Genomic DNA, 21,947 nt, shown 5'->3' with positions numbered 1-21,947 from the left:
ATATGATACCAAATGTGTGTGTATATGTATATATGTGTGTGTATGTGTGTGTGTGTACGAGAGTGTGTGTGTGTGTGTGTGTGTGTATGCACACATACATACAGAGGGCAGGTTATCTGCAAAACGGAAAAGATGGATGATATATTATCAATTTTAAACAACTTCCCTTTTTGTACTCAGATAAAAGAAAATGGCTTGTGAACAATTCAAATAACACAATATGAACTGTATGATTTAAACTTCAAAGAAGCTAGACAGGTGCTAAAAACTATATGCTATATAAACTGAAACAAATGTGTTTCTGTTAGAAACATTAGATTTTCCTCAGAATGGAAAGATTCTCCTTTCACATTATATTATCACTCTGAAGAACAAAATAAACTCATAGTAACAGATAATAATGATTTTTGGTAAAATACTTTCCCAAGAAAATATGAACACTTTGATGAAAAATAATAAATTAGAATAAAGCTTTAGGCACAAATGTTAACTAATAGTAATTAAATGAGCAAAAAACTCAATATTATTATAAATATTGATACTATTTATGGCAACTATACAATTTCTAGCTGAAAACTTAAAAATCATAACCATTTGGTATAGAGAAAATTTATGAATCAATATTCTGCTATTTTATAAAGCATAAAAATAGTATCTGGATAATTCAAACCTTCATGGATTAAAAAGAAAAATGTTTAATACAAATAGTAAAATATGTTTTAGAGCTTCAATGAGAAGAACAGAACTACTCAAACTTTTAGTTTTCTGTGTCTATGGAGACATTTAATAAGCGTATGAACTTGGCCATACATTTAACTGGCATTTATTTTGACATTCTGAATGCAAATAACCAACTTAATTTGTGAGCCATGTATTATTTTTCATTGTTATAACACTGATTTCTGACGGTAACTGATGCTATGTTAATCTTAGTTGGTCAAGTGTGGTTATAATTAAAAAATAAAACACATCTGCAGGGTATTTTGACAGGTGAATGTAACTTATCATTGTCATGTTCAACAATAGTCTCTGTGTACAGACAGGATAAGAGTGGAAACAGTTCTGCACTGGAAACCTGGCAAACTAAGCCCCCAGCCCTAAATCTGCAATTTGTGCCAACTGTTCAGAATCTCACTGCCTCAGTTATTTGGAGAATCAGAGAGATGTACGAGTGATTTCCTGAGGTTGTCATGCTTCTCTATGTGTGAGTGCTAAGTCGCTTCAGTTCTATAAGACTCTTTGCTACCCATGGACTTCAGCCGGCTGCTAGGCTTCTCTGTCCATGAGACTCTCCAAGCAAGAATACTGGATGGAGTACGTTGCCATGCCCTCCTCCAGGGGAATCTTCCTGACCCAGGCATCGAACTCATATCTTCTGCATTGCAGGCAGAATCTTTACCCACTGAACCACTTAGGAAGTCCCCTCTTCTCTCTGCTGCCCTTTCATTTGTTTGTTTTTTGCCTGGAATCTCTACCTCCCTGCTTCCGTCTTTACTCCCCATTTATCTGGCCATGGCCCAGGTAAATGAAATCTTCCCTGACCAAACTTGTGTTACTTTAGTAGTTCCCAGTACCTCCACAGCCCCCATGCCTATTTCTATCATATTTCTTACAGTACTATACTTTGTCTCCTGTGTTTGACATTGTTTCTCACTAGACTGCAGACTTCTTGATGTTGCTATATTCTTTTGTCACCAATATCTTACACAGTGTCTAAAACACAGAAGATGCTCAATAAGCATTTGTTGAACCAAAGAATGGCATAATTAATTAGCAAGAGAATATATCTAAAATTTTTAGTTTATGAAAACTATGAAATGCAATTTAAAGAAAACCTCAGGATGAAATACTGATTTTTCAAAAATGCTTCAGGGAAAATAGAGCAAAAGAAAGAAAAACCTATTAGCCTTTACATGAATAACACTGCATTTTTGTTCCTTAAGAACCTTGTTATTTAACGGTTTTAATTTATGAACACAGAGACTCTATTTTCTTCTAGTATCTGTTCCTAAAACTTTCAGCCCCAAAGACTGTGTCTACAAATAACTGTTTGTAAGAAAGAAAAGAACAGTATCATTTGAGCTGGAAAAATACAAAAACAAATTCATTGCAAATAATTCTAAGTTAAAATGCATAATTAAAATACTTTTCTACACAGCTCCTTTTTTACAATACAAACTCTAATTGAAGTTTTAGTGAAACATACTTCATTCCCTTAATATTTTATCAAACTTATCAAGAGCTTAGTTCAAAGACAGTATTACTAATCAGAGTTTTTACTCACCATGTTGTAAATATAGGTTTTTAATTGTTTAGTGAGAAAAATTCACAGTTTTTCATGTCCTCATTTTCTTAATTCTTGCTCAAGCATTTCTCCTATTTATGTTGTAAACAGATCTGCATAATTTGTGAAACCTACTTGCCTTATGAAAAAGACAGACTTAACTGTATATTTTATAATTGAACTTTATCATTTTATTAGAAAATCATTCTATTTTAGAGGCACTATTTCACAGAGTGACTGTGACATGCATAACTACCAACAAAATGCATTTGGAAGGATGAGGATTGGTAAGAATGGTCTATAGATTCCAACCTCCCAATTCACACAATCTGCACAGAACACTGAAAAGAAATCAGAAAAAGCAGATCCTTTTATTAGTTACTTAGTTGTTGTTTGGACTTTTTCTTTGATTTTGCTTTAGCAAACAACATTAGCTATCAGTGTTAAGAAGGTTGTTTCTGTGGCATGAAGGAAAAAGAAAAATGTGTTTAGAATCTGTTTATTTGCATTTTCTGGCATCTGTGACAATACTGCGAGTTTCCTTGGTGGCGAGCCAATGGCACTGATGCCAGCATGGTCAAACCAGATTTCTAAGGGGAAGAATGTCAATGGGGAACTGAACATGGCATTACTTTTCTCCTATCATTTTTGATTTTTTGTTTGTTTTGAGGAAAGCATAACCAAGTCGTTAAATAGCCCTTTAGCAACTAGTAGCGATGTCCAGAAGCAACAGTCAGCCTGTGGATGCTTGGCATTCAACCAAATGAGAGAGCACAGTAGTCTTGGATTAAAAATTACAGACACTCTTTAGGGACAGAGACAGGAACATGGTAAGGAAATGGATTTCTACACAGTTTGGTCGAATTCAAGAAATGAATCAGCACATTCACTTACTATGTTTATAGAGGTTGTAATCATAAAGACTTATATTTTACCTTCATCTCGATGATTTCATTTATTTTTCTAATATTTATGAAGTCCTATTTTGTGCCAGAACTATTCATTTATAATTCTACCCTGAATATATAGTTAATCAAATAGAAGCATTTATTTATAAAAAACATTTTCATAATATTAAGAGCTTGAAATAATCACTTAAATTTTCCCTGAATGAATTCTGACTCCCTTTCCTTCAATCAACATTGACCTTTAGTTTACAGAATTTGTAATGAGGGGATATATTCACAAAGGTCTCATGATAAAACAAAAGTGCAGGAAGAAAATCTCAGTAGCTATAAACTTGTATAATCTTATTTGCTGAAAAATGTAACATGGGACGTAAAAAGTGTGGAAAGAAAATTTCAGAGACTGTGAAATATCTCATTCATGATTATTTGTTGATATAAAAATTTGTAAGTCTTTAACTTGAAAGTATCCTAAAAAATTCTAACAAAAAAGCTAACACTTTCAAAGCAAAGTGTGAAAAGGTACCTGACAAATCAAAGTGGTTCTCCCCCAAACATTAGCAACATGTACATTAGCATACTTTAGGCACTTCAGGTATGGTATGTATTAAATTACCCCTAGAATTGGCAATAAAAATCTGAGTCAGAATGAAATGTGTTTTTTTTAAAAAAAAAAAAACAGCAATAGAATTGAGTGGACAAACTATCAAAGAAATCCCAAAGTTACTTAATAAAGAGAATATTGCAATGTTACATCAAATTTACACTGACGCAAAAAAAAAAAAAAGCCAGCTAATAGTTTTACTTCCTGAAGAAAATGACACATGACACAAAGAAAATATTTCCTGAATTTTGGTTGGCCAGCCAGCAAATCTAATAATCTTTAGTGGCAAGGTAAGTTCTCAGTATCTTTGCTTGATTCAAAAGGTACAGACAAGTAATACAGCAATTCAATTTACTAAGTAATTCACTGTTTCAACAAACTATTTTTAAAACCAGATTGCAATGCCTTACCTTCTTCAGATATTTATTTAAGACCCTTTTATATGTAATATTTTCCAATGAGTCAACTCTTCGCATGAGGTGGCCAAAGTATTGGAGTTTCAGCTTCAGCATCAGTCCTTCCAATGAACACCCAGGACTGATCTCCTTTAGGTTGGACTGGTTGGATCTCCTTGCAGTCCAAGGGACACTCAAGAGTCTTCTCCAATACCACAGTTCAAAAGCATCAATTCTTTGGCGCTCAGCCTTCTTCACAGTCCAACTCTCACAACCATACATGACCACTGGAAAAACCATAGCCTTGACTAGATGGACCTTTGTTGGCAAAGTAATGTCTCTGCTTTTTAATATGCTATCTAGGTTGGTCATAATCAGCATTTGGGGCAGGAGGAGAAGGGGATGACAGAGGATGAGATGGCTGGATGGCGTCACTAACTCCATGGACATGAGTTTGAATAAACTCTGGGAGTTGGTGATGGACAGGAAGTCCTGGCATGCTGCGATTCATGGGGTTGCAAAGAGTTGGACACGACTGAGCGACTGAATTGAACTAATATGTAATATTAGTGATGACAGTAGGGGGGAAATGTGGCTAAACATATAGAAGTATTGCACCTGTGATATGAATTTATAATGCCACCATAATAAATTATGCTAATACAAAGTAGGGTTTAAAAAGAAAGTCTAATTAATGTATGATTTCATCTTGATTGGCTTCTGAACATACAGAACATGGCTCAATAAGGAGCTTGTTTTACTCTTTAAATCTTGCTTCACACAGAATCGTTTTCAGTTACTAACGTTTCCATTCTAAATTAGACTGTAAATTTAATAAAATGTTCATTAACTTGTCTATCACCTAGCTAATAATGTTTATTTCTTATTTGGCTTTTCAGTAAGCTTTTACTCCATGTGATCTTTAGTCAGCTGAATTTAAGTTAAATAAAATGAAATTTGTATCTAAAATTAACATATTATGAGAAATTATGATTCGTGAGCATGTTTTTTCTTTCAGGGCCTTGTTAGTTTTATAAGTACAGTTACAGAGTTTTTTCTTTTTTTTAACTCATGAAAGCGAATCTTAATGTGGACAGGCACTAAAAATTAAGTGTGACCTATAATTAACACAGAAGCAGAAATGGTCTAACCATGGTCATCTTTTTGCTGAGTCCTGTCCTAACCCAACAGTAGAGAACATATGTGGTCATAAAATACCACATTAATGCATTCTTCCCCTGTCAAGAGTAAGCTACACCGAGACTGCCAATTTCCATCTCAGGTAGCTCCATTTTTTCCAACTCAAATTCCTGCTGCTTTTTCATTTGAGTGAATTATTTCTACTTCCTGTCTTTTAAAGAGTTGCTGGCTCACAAAGGTTATCAGATTTCCTTCCCAGTGGCTGCTGCATATCCACAGTAAGTGAATGATCTCTCAAAGGTACTTTGAGATGAAAGCTAGTGGATAAATTAGAAGAATTATATTTTTATTTCTTCTCTTTGGAGGGATTATTCTATAGCTTTTGTGTTTAGCTTGGAGGACTCTCAAGATTTGATTTTTCTTCTAAATAAGTGAAACAGTCACCCAGATGGCAAACACTTCACATTTTAGCATAGTGTAATTCGATTTGGAAGTCCAATGAAACTCACTTGGAAATGTCCCTCCAGTAATATTTCCCCTCTTAAAAAATTCAGTTTTAAATTTCTGGTTTCACACATAAACAAGCTCCAGAAAGGCTGAGTGGAGAGTGGTGGGATGGCTAAAAAAAGTTACTTTTAACCATGTAAAAAAATGTTAAAAATAAATGGTGTTCTAATTGTCTTAGGATTTTACCAGAGAAGGAGTGCCTACTGTGTAATTTTTGACTTTCAATACCTTTTATAAGGTTCTGTGAATACCATCCCCTAATTTGTTTTTGGTTTGTTTGTTTACGAACACTTATATTTCATTCAGAAATCCAATGGACAGAGGAGCCGGGCAAGCCACAGTCCATGAGGGTCACAAGAGTCAGCAACTAAACAAGAATATTCATAGGAGACTCTTCTGTGCGATATATTGTATGGTAAAAGAAAGATAAGACAGTCTCATTCTTCCAGACATATTCAAATTTTAAGTCTATGAAGTTATAAAAATCAATAGAAACATTTGAAAAATTGTATGAGTCTATCAAATGCATATATTTTAATTCATATGCTGCCAACCTACTAAGAATTTCTAACACTTGTTAGAAATTTGGCATTCTCCAAAAGTGAAACTCTTAAGGCTTGATTCCAACTAAGTCCAAACTGACTTAAACAACTCTATTCCCATATTTAAAATCTCCCTTCTTCATACTGTGTTTATACACACACACACACACACACACACACACACACAGTTAAGTCAAGGAACTCAGGATATCTTAGTATTTTCTTTAAAATTTTATATTCTTTAAAAATACCTCTTTATTAAAGATCCTGAAGAAATAATTACTTTGTGAAATTCTCATTAACAGGTCTTTCAAATTATGAAACTGAAGTAAATTAAATGTCCCTACTGATTAAAGCTAACAAGATTTTTGTTCTACAAGTAAATATACATATATATAAAAGCTGTACTTATTTGGACCTGAGTACCATGATAGGCATGGTGGGGCAGGGGGAATGGGGTGCAAGGCCAATCAGAATCAACTGTCTGGAATAAATTCAGGGAATGTGTTGTCTCTAGAATATCCAGGAACATTTGCATCAACTCTAAATCAAGCATTGATTGATCATATTTTGATGATTCATCAGTGGGGAAAGAAAAAGTCTTATTCTGAGATTTAAGTGAGGTTTTCATGAATCTCATCTAATTTAACTGAAAGCCAATTGAAAACTAGATCTGACATGGCCAGTTTGTTCTATTAATCCAATGCGGACACAGTTTGAGTCAGTCAACCTCTATGGCTTACATTTTAAAATAACAGGAATCTAAATAAGTGACTCAAGTTCTAAGTTGAGATGACTTTCTGCTGAATTCTACTGATACAGAGAAAGGCACCAGGAAAAGACTATTAGAAGTTCCCATAAAGAATAATTAAAACAGAAAGAATAGACACATGTTAAAATAGTTTAGTTTCTCTAGCTATATTTTTATAAAGTATTTACATAATTGTATTTTATGAACAATAAATGATAATACAAAACACCTTCTATTAGGTATTGACAATTTGAGTTTTCTGGATGGCATACCCTGTAACTTCATAGCACTGTACTTACATGGGTAAAGCTGGCTCAAGTGAGCATGGCTCCAAAATTAATATCTTGCTCCCAGAACCGATAAATAGATACGACACAGCAACGTATATGAAGGAACACCAAAGACGCGAACTGAAGTTTCATAATCAATATGATACCACCTGATGTCTGCAGCCATGAAATTTACCTATTAAAGTGGAGATGAAGGAGGAGCTGGGATCAAAGGGACATCTGCCCCTTCCTCTCTCAGATCTGTGCGATTCCAGGTGAAAAAGGGGAGCCTGTCCAGAAAACCAGAAAAACCATTATGTATCTGCCAACTTTAATAAGAAGCTAATTTCTCAGAAGAAAATATATTCAACATTGATTATTTACAAAACAAGTACTTAAATAAGGCTCCAGTGAGAAACATCAAGGAATTCAGGAACAAACTGGATTTTATAAATAAATATGTGGATTTTAAGGCCCATGTGGTTTTCTCACTCCTCTCAAAAAGCATGCAGGTGCTGAAATTCACAATTTTTATCGTTTCATCACACAGTATTAGCTATGTTGAGATGTCAGTTAAATAATCCAAATAAATGGAGACTTGATGGGGGTAAGAAAAGGTTAGCAAAAAGGAGACTCATTGATAAACATGGAAATGGGCTTTTATTCCACAAAAGCCATTATTGATTTTTTTGAATAATCTCTAAAAGAATATAACATGTTTTGTCAATAATTTGGAATATCTATTTTCAATCATCTTTATTCCTTATCACATTCTCTTTGCATAGACATCTAATATTCAATAATTTAGAGAATGATTACTACATAATCACTGGGACATATATATCTGGAAGTTGATGCCACATTATAAACAATATTTCAGTACGTTTTCACACAAATGAGATACTGAAAATAAATATATTCTAGAAAATTACTACTTTATTGGTTCCCAGTGCAATTGCATAACTACAGGACTTTTCCTAAGTGTTCTCAGATTTCAAAATTCTCATTAATGACTATTTCTATAATTAATTTTCATTAAGTGTGCTATAAGTGGCTTCAGTTTAAAAAAATGTAGTTTGGCAAAGTGACAATAAAAGTCAATATATAAAATTTTGTAGGGGAAAAACTACCTTGCAATAGAATGTTGCCAATACTGCCCATTGCAGCATCTATAAATAGCCCTGCTCATCTATAAATCATGAATCTGTACACAATCCAAAGTTCTGAGGACCCTATGAAGGTTGCATACACTTTTCTACAATTCCATCTTGACTTCCCAATAACCAGCTCATTTACTCCACATTATCTATCCTGTCCTTTTCTTGTTGTTCCTTTTCAACTTTTCTCTTTCTCTCTGATATTCTAAAGTCATTGATCCTGCCATTCCAAGGCTTTTCTAGTAAGTGCAGAGATCACCTGACCCCTATAAACTTCTTGTCTTGTCTTTGGAAATGAACCATAGTCTATAGAACAAAGAAATACAAGAAGGCAAAGAGGTTGTCTGAGAGAAGGTCTTACAAACAGCTGAGAAAAGAGAAGTGAAAGGCAAAGGAGAAAGGGAAAGCCATACCCAACCAAAGGCTGGGTTCCAGAGAACAGCAAGGAGAGAGTGAACAATGCAAAGAAATAAAGGAAAACAAAACAACGGAAAAGACTAGAGATCTCTTCAAGAAAACTGGAGATACCAAGGGAGCATTTCATGCAAGGATGGGCAAATAAAGGACAGAAATGGCTAAGAAGAGATTAAGAGAGGTGGCAAGAATACACAGAAGAGATATACAAAAAAGTCTTAATGACTCGGATAACCACAATGGTGTGGTCACTCACCTAGAGCCAGACATTCTCTGGCGTGAAGTAAAGTGGGCCTAAGGAAGCATTATTGTGAACAAAGCTAGTGCAGGTAATGGAATTCCAGCTGAGCTGTTTCAAATGCTAAAAGTTGATGTTGTTAATGTGCTACACTCAATACGTCAGCAAATCTGGAAAACTCAACAGCGGCCACGGGACTGGAAAAGGTTAGTTTTTATTCCAATCCTAAAGAAGGGCAATGCCAAAAAATGTTCAAACTATTGCACAATTGTTCTCATTTCATATGCTAGCGAGGTAATGCTCAAGATCCATCAGGCTAGGTTTCAGCAGTATGTGAACTGAGAACTTCCAAATATACAAGCAGGATTCAGAAAAGGCAGAGGGATCAGAGATCAAATTGCCAATATCTTTTGGATCATAGAGAAAGCAAGAGAATTCCAGAAAAAAACATCTACTTCTACTTCATTTACTTTGTTAAAGCCTTTGACTATATGGATCACAACAAACTGTGGAAAATTCTTAAAGTGATGGGAATACCAGAACACCTTAGTTATCCCCTGAGAAACCTGTACGCAGGGCAAGAAGCAACAGTTAGAACAGGACATGGAACGATGGACTGGTTAAAAACTGGGATAAAGAGTATGTCAAGGCTGTGTACCACCAACCTGTTTATTTAACTTATATGCAGAGTACATCATGCAAAATGCAGATTGGATGACTAACAAGCTGGAATCAAGAGACTGGGAGATTTATCAACAATCTCAGATATGCAGATGACACTACTCTATTGGCAGAAAGCCAAGAGGAATTAAAGAGCTTCTTGATGAGGGTGAAAAAGTAGAATGAAAGACCTGGCTTAAAACTCAACATTCAAAAAGATGCTTGCTGCCTGGAAGGAAAGCTATGACAAATCTAGTCTTTATTAAAAAGCAGAGACATTGTTTTGCTAACAAAGGTCTGTGTAGTCAAAGCTATCATTTTTTCAGTAGTCATGTATGGATGTGAGAGTTGGACCATGGAGAAGGCTGAGCGCCAAAGAATTGATCTTTCAAATTGTGGTGCTGGAAAAGACTCTTCAGAGTCCCTTGGACAGCAAAGAGATCAAACCGGTCAATCCTAAAGGAAATCAATCCTGAATATTCACTAGAAGGACTGATGCTGAAGCTCCAATACTTTGTCCACCTGATGTAAAGAGCTGACACATTGGAAAAGACCCTGATGCTGCGAAGGATGAGGGCAGGAGAAGAAAGGGACCACAGAGGATAAATGCTTGGATGGCATCACTGACTCAATGGACGTGAGTTTGAAGAAACTAAGGGAGATTTATTTGTGAAGGACACAGAAGCTGGAGGGCTGGAGTCCGTGGCATTGCAAAGAGTCAGACACAACTTAGCGACTGAACAACCACCACTATGGAACAAAAGTGGCCTCCAAATGCCACTTTTAGTCATAGAGGTATGACTAAATTGATATTTTAAGCCAAAAAAAGTTGACCAATTTAGATACTTCACATAATCGGTAGAGAGCAGGAATGGCCATAACTAACTTGAGACATTTTTGTGTTCACTTCCCATTGATGATAGATTTGCAATGACATGAAAAGAAAATATTTGTTGAAATAAGATAGAATTACTGGTCTGCCAAACTAACACTTATGTTGAAAGGGTTTCATCTACATTTGTAAAACAGATCCAAAGCATTATATGGAGGAGGGAGTGGTTAAGCATATGAATATAATACTTGATACCCCTTTAGTGACTGCTACCTTGTATTGGTAAATACTTGGTAAAAAAACAGGTAGGGTATACATAATATACTTATTCTAATATAGTCAAATGTCTAAATGCTTGGTCACAGAAAGCAGCTGAAGAAATATACTAAAAGGCTTTCTTAAATCAAGACTCTCTATAGCTTCAACATTCTGTGATGCTCAATTTTTTTTGTCTCTAATGACTGATGAAGCGAATTTATCTAGTGGATACAAATATCCTAAACATTAAAATTAAAACTGCAAGAGAAAAACAAATATATTCCTTATTTACTCAAGGAATTACAACAAATTCATTTAAATTTAAACTATCAAGTGAGTGAAACAGAAAATGCAAACTGTAAGAGTGCTAAGATCAAGAGAATCTTCTATTTTAAAGAACCACTGAGTTAAATGAAGGAAATAAAGTCACAATCTTAGAAAAGTCACAGATTTTTAAAACTAGAAATCATAATTTAGTCTTCTGAAGCCAATATTGATTTGTGAATTTCAGCATGTTTCTGAGATATCAAATATCTAACAGAGCAGTATCTTCATCAGTCAAGAGAAGTAAACTAAATCAAGCAGAAACTATATTCACAAAATCATATAACCCTAACATTCTGAAAATAAATAAGTGGAACCCAGGATGCATGAAGCACAATTCTGTGCAATACATAAAATCTATCTGAATCTGTAAAAGGATATAACTCTTTTATGAAACTTCAAATTTGAAAATGGAATACCGAATATTAAATGCTCATATATTCTCAGAGATCTACACCTCAAATTCAAGCTCAGATGTAGCTTAACTGAACCCTTTCTGACTTTCTCCAGAATTCTTCAAATCTCTCTCTAATTAATTTGATTAATACCTAAAGCTACCTGAACACATTATAAATTAAATTTTTTTGCCTGCTTCTCACAGCAATATTAAAAATCCACATTCTTGAATAGCTTAAAGGACAAACATATCTATCATTCTAATTTTTTGAAATTTGTAGTCTCAGTGTACACATATATCAAATCATCATGTGTGTGTGCATGCTAAGTTGCTTCAGATGTAATGTTAAACATCTGGCAATTTTTTTGTCAATTAGATCTCAATAAAGCTGAAAAATTCATATATTCCATACTTTGTTGTTTTTCACCCCACATATTAAAAAGTAAAGACATTACTTGGCCAACAAAGGTCCATCTAGTCAAGGCTATGGTTTTTTCCAGTAGTCATGTATGGATGTGAGAGTTAGGCTATGAAGAAAGCTGAGCGACGAAGAACTGATGCTTTTGAACTCTGGTGTTGGAGAAGACTCTTGAGAGTCCCTTGGGCTGCAAGGAGATCCAACCAGTCCATTCTAAAGGAAATCAGTCCTGGGTGTTCATTGGCAGGACTGATGCTGAAGTTGAAACTCCAATACTTTGGCCACCTAATGCGAAGAGCTGACTCACTGGAAAAGACCCTGATGCTGGGAAAGATTGAGGGCAGGAGAAGGGGACGACAGAGGATGAGATGGCTGGATGGCATCACCGACTCCATGGACATGAGTCTGAGTAAACTCCGGGAGTTGGTGATGGACAGGGAGGCCTGGCGTGCTGCGATTCATGGGGTTGCAAAGATTTGGACACGACTGAGTGATTGACCTGTACTGAATGATTTTTAAGAAAGATAAACAGTTGGAATATCTCTGCTTTAGATAAGAATCACTATCTTTATTAAAAAGGAGAAAGGACACAGTCATTTCATCCATACATAACCCTTGGTTACTAATACTCAAGGAGTCAATTAATACAAAAATGGATGACAACGTTAACAAGATTGTAAATTGTGATGCATCCTTTTTAAATTTGAAGACTATGTAATGTGTTTGAAGTCTATAATACTTGCAACAAAATAATGAAGAGCTGTTTTGAACACCTGAAAGTTCTGTTAACTCCTGTCTTATTACTTTGACCCTACCATCTTTGACCCTGTCCCCACACCTGGATAGTTGCTAAATGAACATTTTTAATTAATAAATTAGGGTATCAGTACATAGTACAGCAAGTTCTATACTTATTTTTATTAATCAGAACATACCTTTCTTTAGAAGTATAATATAGGATTCTGTCAATATCACTTATTTAAATCGCTGAGCTTTAACAATAATATTGCATCCCTACTTTTTACTTTGTTTTTTAATGACTAAGTTAAATGAAGTTGTAACAAAAATGTGTTGACCAGTTTTGTTTTCCAGTTTTTTTTTTTTTTAGCAAAGGCTATTATAATACTATGACTAAAATAACATCTGATAATAAAAGCTAGTGAAGGGTTGGCATTTTTCATGTGAATGACTTGAGAGTCTAAGTACAGCTATGATCACACACAACCTTACATTCCTATTATTTTGAATTTAGCCTTGTTTGCTGATGAGGGTTTCCCTGGTGGCTCAGCTGGTGAAGAACCTAATTGCCAATGCAAGAGATTCAAGAGACATAGGTTAGTCCCTAGGTTGGGAAGATTCCCTGGAGAAGCAAATGGCCACCCACTCCAGTATTATTGCCTAGAAAACTCCATAGACAGAAGGGACTGGCAGGCTACATAGTTCATGGAGTCACAAAGAGTCAGACACCACTGTGCAACCAATTCAGTTGTTTGCTGATACAAGGTATACAGTTTCATTGCAGCTGTAGCCTCATTAATTTTATCTGAGCACCTTATGTACAATCATAACCTTAAAGCATAATTAGATGACAATTTAGAGAAGCTAAACAGACAAAGCAATGCCAGAAAAAGTCAGAAGATAAAATTATCTCACACCTTATCAATATTTTATGACATGGTAGAAACAAACAAACAAAAAATCTGCCTATGGTGAAAGTTAATCAAACCTAAAAATGGTTTGCCTCTTGAACATACTCAAAACTCCTATTTTTGTCACAACAAACTTGGTTGATAACAAGCATGATATTTCCATTGAACAAATCATAAATGATGAACAAGTTCAGAAAGTTAATTACTACTGGAGATAAGATGATACTAAAGCCATATTTCTGGTCTAATTTTATTGCTTCTCTGAAAATTTTTCACCATGCCTTCTGAAATCCTTATTTCATGATGGTGAAAGTCGCTTAGTCGCATCCAACTCTTAGGGACCCCATGGACTATACCCATGACCATGGAATTCTCCAGGCCAGAATACTGGAGTAGCCTTTCCCTTCTCCAGGGGATCTTCCCAACCCAGGGATTGAACACAGGTCTCTGGCATTGCAGCCGGATTCTTTACCAGCTGAGCCACAAAAGAAGTCCAAGAATACTGGAGTGGGTAGCTGATCCCTTCTCTAGCAGATCTTCCCAACCCAGGAATTGAACCAGGGTCTCCTGCACTGCAGGCAGATTCTTTACCAACTGAGCTATCAGGGAAGCCCATTTCATGATAAGTAAACTGCTAAGACCACACTCAATTTACAACAGGCTTCAACACCTCCACGCCTTAATTAAGTCATAGCTCCCATACTCAGCATAATCATGTTCATGTCCTAATGCCTGGAACCTATGAATATCTCATTTTGCATAATAGCAAAAGGGCTATAGGGATGCTGCCAAGAATTATCCAGGTGAGCCCAATGTCATTATATGAGTCCTAAAAATAGAGATTTGTTGATGATAGCCAAGAACCAACCAGGGTGATGCAGTGTGGGGAAAATTAGACCTGCCATTCATTGCTGGCTGTGGCAATGGAAGAAGGGAGCCATGAGTCAAGGAATGTGGGGGTTCTCCAGAAGCTGAAAAAAAGAATGACATGGATTCTCCTAAATCTTTTGGAAGGAATGCATTTCTGTTGACATCTTGATATTATTCTGGGAGAATCATTTTAGACTTCTCACCTACCGAATTATTAGATAAAACATATACTTCATTCTAAGCCACTAAATTTGTGGTAATTTGTTACAGCAGCCTTAAAAAAATAAATGACACTCCTATGAGGATATTGTTCCATTCAGCTTCTCATCCTTCCAGCTCTTTTACAAGATTAATTACAATATTTTTTATGCAATACAAAGTTGAAACCCTTAATATGAAGGTCCCTTCTCATCTTCTCCTCCTTAGTCAGCCCTCCCTTTGTTCCTGTTCTCTCATCCACATGTCTACCTTCCCTATTTCTATAAACCTACGATAGTGATGCTGCTAAAGTAAACCATTCAAAAATATAAAGCAATCATTTACAATCAGAGATTTTTAGCTCAGCCCTCAATATTGCCAAGGAATGTATTAATATGTTTTCCTGGTCATGTCCTTTTACAACTCCTTTGAGTAGCTATATGCTCAGCTAGTCTGACTCGTGATCTCTCTTGACAATCAGCAGACAATCTCACACCTTATGTCTGATGGAGAAAATCAGTTTCCATTAATAATGTAATTATTTAAATAATCAATTTCCTCTATGCCAGGTCCTGGCCCTGGAACAGAAAACAAAGTAGTAAACAAACCCCAAGCCTCATCAGTCTACTGTTCTCATAAAATTACCCCTGATAGAGTTTCCCTACCCCCCCCCTTTTTTTACCACATCTATCTGCGATATTCGATGCTGTTGCCCACACCATGGCACTTATTTAATTCATGCCTTTACCACTTATCACCTTAATTTTAACACAGCCTCCTGAGCAGTGTCCCCAGCCCCAGCCATTAATCCTTTACTCTGTAGCCACAGACTTCTTTCTGAACTTCCTCTTATCAACTCCCTACTTAAAATCTTTCATTGACTTCCCATAGTCTCTAGAGAACGAAGTCTAAAGCCCTTAGAGTTTTTAACATAGGGACTTAATACAAAAGTACTTCACCTCTAAAATGCTGCTCTCACAGTCTGAGTACCAGCCACTCTTGTAGTTTTTTTCATCTTACTTGGGCTTGTTAATGTGTTTAGGATATTAATGCCCACACAATATTAAAAATTCAGCACGGACCTTATCACTTTCAAGAATCCTGATCTGACTCTTCTGCCGGCCCTAATATTGATTTCTTTCCCTTTCTGTGTCCTCCTGAAGCATCATGTAAATTCCTCTTTTATATCATTTATTTCTCTGTATTATAATTGTCTGATTCTCTTCCCTACTGGTTTGTGAGGCCTCCTTGGGGAAACTGCCTATATGACATTTGTCTTCAATTCCCTGTATCAAATAAAATATCTGACACATAATAAATGCCCAACTGTTCTTGTTTTCTAAATAGTTTTATCTCCTTTGCTGTGTGCTCTTCGTCTATTTTCTAATGGATCTAAAACAATTCACAAAACATAGCTGTGGATAGGCATGTTGATTGAAAACAACAATCTGTACAAACTACAATGTTATGCTATGTTGTACATGCTTTCTTGGGCTTCGCATACAGCACTATCATCATTCTATTTTTTCTATATTTTGATAGCCTTTGGCTTTAGTAAACGTGACTACATTTTTAAAACAACTAAAGGAAAAATAAACGTGTTTTTTTTAAGATCATCTATTTTCAAAAACATGTTGACAGTTTATGATAAACTCTTGCCAGGGTTAATATATTAAAGGTTAGGGTGGATATAACATAATTTAATATAATATGGCAGTGATTAAAAATAATATCAAGTACTAAAGAAAACAAGAGACAACATATTTTATCTTCAAATATCTTATTAATGACAGCAGGTAATTTGAAGTACTATGAAGGTGTGACTTGGAGGTACAGTTACTTCTTAGGTAAGGTTCCCCTTTTCCACATGACTTTTTTAATGAGGAAAGGTTTTCTCTTGATGCTGTGGTATATCATCATAAAACTCCAAAATTTAAATGACAATAAAGACTGAGTTCTTAATTATTATCTAACAACCAACTTGACAATAGGTTTTAATGAACTAATTGGTATTATGCTCCATGATTTTAGAGGAGAGGCTTTCTTTGTCTTGTTAAGCTACATGTGATAGAAAAATACATTGATCCAAGTCATCTTAATTCCTCAGAATTCTACATATTATTTTGGCAACTTTATACTGAGATGTGGAAATTTTTAAAAGGAAGAAAATTTCCCATAGATAGAAGAGTATTGATGTTATGATAGAAAATAGGCAAATTCTAAACTTTTATTGCTTTGTTTTGCATAGGTCAAGCTAACTTCAAAATTAGCTACAAATTCAAGAATGAAGTTTTTTCACATTATTTTGAGAATTCACTGTGCTCTTAAATTTAGTGCACAATACAATAAAATACTAAGAAGCAAGTAATATAATTTTCTTCCATGAAGTAGACCGCAGCACCCAAACCAACCAGAAAACTTGAGTCATGATGACCTTGTCAATGACCCCAAAGCAATCGAGTTTATGGTTCAAGTAATGTGTAATGCTGGTGTTTAACCCTACTGAGAATGCTGGTCACTACTTACCCTGGCTTTCCATTATCTATGTTTTAACAGCTGGAATTTCTGCTTGAGTTACGTGGCTTAAACTCACAAGACATCGCTGGTATTAACAATGTGGGACGCACTTTTTGTTTCAGTGGGACACAGAGAAGTTTTTCAATAGATCCTTGTGTGCTAGAGAAAAAGCAGGACACCTAGCTTACCAATGTGTGCAGATGCATGTGTTTCTCTGAAAAATGTTTGTAAAGAATAAAGGGTGCATTGTCCCAGGAGAATTTTCTCATTTAGGTCTTGAGAAGAGTCCTCAAAACCCAGAAAGCCTGCTATAAGCTCCTATCAATAGGTGTGAGTTACTACATAATCAGGTGTTAAATGTGATGTCAATTAAATGAAATGAGAGTTTCCCCATTAATAAATCAGCTTTGTGAACTAATACTATTCTTGCCCTCAGCACCACTGAGATATTCTGAAAGATGTCAAAAGTAAATTAGAACATTATAAACACAAGATTGTTTTATTAGCTATTCTAATAGAAAAAAAAAGCAAAATATATAGGCTCACACTCATGTATCCATCAACAAAGGTTGCTTCGATACAAAAATGCTCCAAATAAATAGCATAACACGCACTTAAATTCTTCACACAAAAAATAGCTATTCAACTGTCTGTATCACAAGTTAATTTTGTATGTGATTCACTATATTGTTTATTTTTCCCTTTCTTCTGCCAAGCAATAAAATCATTTATTAAAGAATATGAAACATTTCCCAAAGGCTAAATAAATAAGTTGAAAAAACTGCAAAAAGGAGTGAAGTTGTAAGTAAATGTTTTGACTTTAAAGCTATTAATTTTTCATTTTAATTGATTTTTTCTTTACATTTTTCCCAAAAATGATTCATTATGTTTGTAAAATACTTTAAAATTTAATAAGCATTCTTCCATATATTGTTTCATCCTCAAGATAAATCTGTAAACTAAGACAGGGTCAACAGTATTGTTCACAAATATTACTTTCTAAGTGGGGAATCACAGGCAAGATGAGTTTTTGCGAGTCTCAACAAGTGTCTTCTTGTTCCATATTATTTGACAGTATTATCCTACTTGCCATTGTAAAAGGAGAATATGGATATGTTTCTGTTGCCAGGCATGGCTGTTTTTTTTTTTTTCATGAGATATTCAATGTATAATCAAGGTTTAAAATGTATATTAAGATTTTTTTAAAGAAGACAAGTATCTTATTTATTTATTCAATTATATGTTCAAACGTTTCATTTCTTTAAATATTATTGGAATAGCTTGCAAAAACACTAAAATCCTTTAAAATCTTTAAAAGTCTAAGTAAAATTCTAACTTAATTCTCTTGTGTTCAATTTTTTAAAAGATTTGCTTTAACCTTTATTTGAAGGCAAAACCATCTTTCCCCCTCTTTTGTGTATCCTTTAACTATTACTTCCATTCTGCCCCTCATTCTAAGTGCCTTCATCATATGCCAATGTTATCTTAAATTCCACACTGATATCTCTATCTACTGGATATGTACGCCAGGGTGTACTAAGAGTATTAGAAGCAAATACTCTCCAAATTGTAATTATAATGCTGTCTTGAAGCCTGCTTTTACTAGCAAACAACATCACTCTTGCCTCCCACATATTCCTCATTATCTTCTTCAAAATAATCATGTTGCTCTCCCTCTGAAAAATCTTTAGTGCCTCCTCATTATCATGAAATAAAGTCTAACTTCTAGAATGATAGTTCAGAATCTTCACAGTTTGATAAAGGCTTTATCCTTTATAATTTTCACCATCCAATCAAAATTCGAGCAGTGTGAGCTGACTATCTTTAAAATTTTTTGCATCAAAGCCATCCATAGCTCTGATTACACTTTCCCTTTAGGAAAAGAGAATTTTATCCTTCATTTTCTTTACAATACTAACTCCCAGTAATGACCAAATGATGCTGAAAAAAATATTTCACTGATATTCTCCAAGACTTTTCCAAGCAAAACTTCTCCCATGTCCGATGCTATAAGTCTCTTGCAGCATTATCCTCACTGCATTGTGATGATGTGTATTTGAGTAGTTCCACAAACATTTCAGAAGCCTATGTTCCAATCATTCAGAAAATATTGAATTTAGGAAGCAGATTCATGCTACGCCTTTTAAATCTCATAAAATTAAGTAAAGTAGCCTAACTGTCAGGGAAGATTAGAGAGAAGTTCATAGTAACAAATGCCTACCTCAGGAAACATGAAAAGTCTCAAGTAACCTAATTTTACACCTCAAGAAACTAGAAAAAGAAGACCAAACAAAACCAAAGTTAGTGAAAGGAAGGAAATAACAAACATCAGAGCAGGAATAAATGAAATAGAGACCAAAAAAGGCAATAGAAAAGATCAATGAAACTAAGAACTGGTTCTGTAAAAAGATAAACCAAATTGACAAATATTTAAATAGATTAATCAAAAAAAGCAGGAGGAGTCAAAGAAATAAAATAATATATGAAAAAATGATATTACAGTTGATACCACAGAAATACAAAGAATCATAAGAGACTACTACGAACAATTACACACCAACAAACCGGACAACCTAGAAAAAATGGGTAAACTCCTAGAAACATATGGCCTACCAAGACTGAATCATAATGTAACAGAAAATATGAACAAATAGATTACTAGTAAGGATATTTAAACCATAATCAAAAAAATCTCCCAACAAATAAAAGTTCAGGACCAAATGGCTTCACTGGTGAATTCTACCAAATATTCAAAGAATTAATACCAACCCCTCTCAAAGTATTTCAAAAACAGAAGAGGTGGGACCTCTTCTACATTCATCTTGTAAGGTCGGCATTACCTTGATACCAAAACCAGACAAATGCATGAGAAAAGAAAATTACAGACCAGTATGCCTGATGAACTTAGAAGCAAAAATCCTCAAAAAATATTAGCAAATTAAATTCAATAATACATTAAAAGGATCAAGTAAGAATGGTCCAACATTTGCAGTCAATGTGATGCACCACACAAACAAAATGAGGAATAAAAGTCAGATGATCATCTAAATAAATTCAGAAAAAGCATCTGACTGTATATATATATATATATGTATATATATATATGTATAAAATACACTTATTATATACATATATATAATATAGAAAGAACTCATAACAACTCATACAGTTCAATAGGAAAAAACTCAAACAATCTGATTTAAAAAAAAATGAGTGGAAGATCTGAACAAACAAATTCATACAAAGAAGATATATGATGGCCAATTGATATATGAAAAGATCCCTACATCATTAATTCTTAGGAAAATGCAAGTCAAAACCAGAATAACACCTCACACCTGTTAAAATGGCTATTATCAAAAAATCTGGAAATAACAAGTTTTAGCAAGGATACAGAGCAAAGGGAACCCTTACGCATTGTTGGTGAGAATGTAAACTGGTACATCAATTATAGAATATAGTATGGAGGTTCCACAAAAAATTAAAAATGTAACTACTGTATGTCCAGCAATTCTTCTAGGTATATATTGAAAGAAAACAAAAACAATAGATCAAAAATATACAGGCACTTCCATGTTCCCTGAAGCATTATTAATAATACCTGAGACAATGGCAACAATCTAACAATTTTGTTATCCATTCATCTATTGGACAAGTAGGTTGTTGCCATTATCTCAGTTATCATTAATAATGTTGCAGTGTATACACACACACACACACACACACACACACACATATATATATATATATATGGCTTTGCCTGCAATGCAAGAGACCCAGGTTCGATCTCTGGGTCGGGAAGATCCCTGGAGAAAAGAATGACAACTCACTCCAGTATTCTTGCCTGGAGAATTCCATGGACAGAGTACCAAGGTGGGTTCAGTCCATGGGGTCACAAAGAGTTGGACACGACTAAACAATCATCACTTTCACTTTCATTATATATATATACACACACACACACATATATATCAGTTCAGTTCAGTCGCTCAGTTGTCTCCGACTCTGCGACCCCATGAACTGCAGCACGCCAGGCCTCCCTGTCCATCACCAACTGCCGGAGTCCACCCAAACCCATGTCCATTGAGTCGGTGATGCCATCCAACCATCTCATCCTCTGTCGTCCCCTTCTCCTCCCACCCTCAATCTTTCCCAGCATCAGGGTCTTTTCAAATGAGTCACCTCTTTGCATCAGGTGGCCAAAGTATTGGAGTATCAGCTTCAACATCAATCCTTCCAATGAACACCCAGGACTGATCTCCTATAGGATGGACTGGTTGGATCTCCTTGCAGTCCAAGGGACTCTCAAGAGTCTTCTCCAACACCACAGTTCAAAAGCATCAATTCTTTGGCACTCAGCTTTCTTCACAGTCCAACTCTCACATCCATATATGACTACTGGAAAAACCATAGCCTTGACTAGACGGACCTTTGTTGGCAAAGTGATGTCTCTGCTTTTTAATATGTTATCTAGGTTGGTCATAACTTTCCTTCCAAGGAGTAAATATCTTTTAATTTCATGGCTGCAATTAACATCTGTATTGAGTCTAGAGCCCAGGAAAATGTCAGCCACTGTTTTCCCATCTATTTGCCATGAAGTGATGGGACCAGATGCCAT

General features: G+C 35.0%; 1 protein-coding gene across 1 annotated transcript in view; it reads right to left on the bottom strand.

Annotated features, from left to right (window-relative positions):
- SEMA3E (semaphorin 3E) overlaps positions 1–21,947 on the bottom strand; it is a 275,960-nt gene that overhangs the window by 55,869 nt on the left and 198,144 nt on the right. The window contains exon 5 of the mRNA XM_043462903.1: positions 7,594–7,687. Coding sequence (XP_043318838.1) covers positions 7,594–7,687 — 94 coding nt within the window. The remainder of the gene's footprint in view (positions 1–7,593; positions 7,688–21,947) is intronic.

The sequence above is a fragment of the Cervus canadensis genome, chromosome 3, assembly GCF_019320065.1.
Source record: "Cervus canadensis isolate Bull #8, Minnesota chromosome 3, ASM1932006v1, whole genome shotgun sequence".
NCBI lineage: Eukaryota > Metazoa > Chordata > Mammalia > Artiodactyla > Cervidae > Cervus > Cervus canadensis.
The sequence above is the reverse complement of the archived record's forward strand: the minus strand, read 5'-3'. Positions and strand labels throughout refer to the sequence as shown.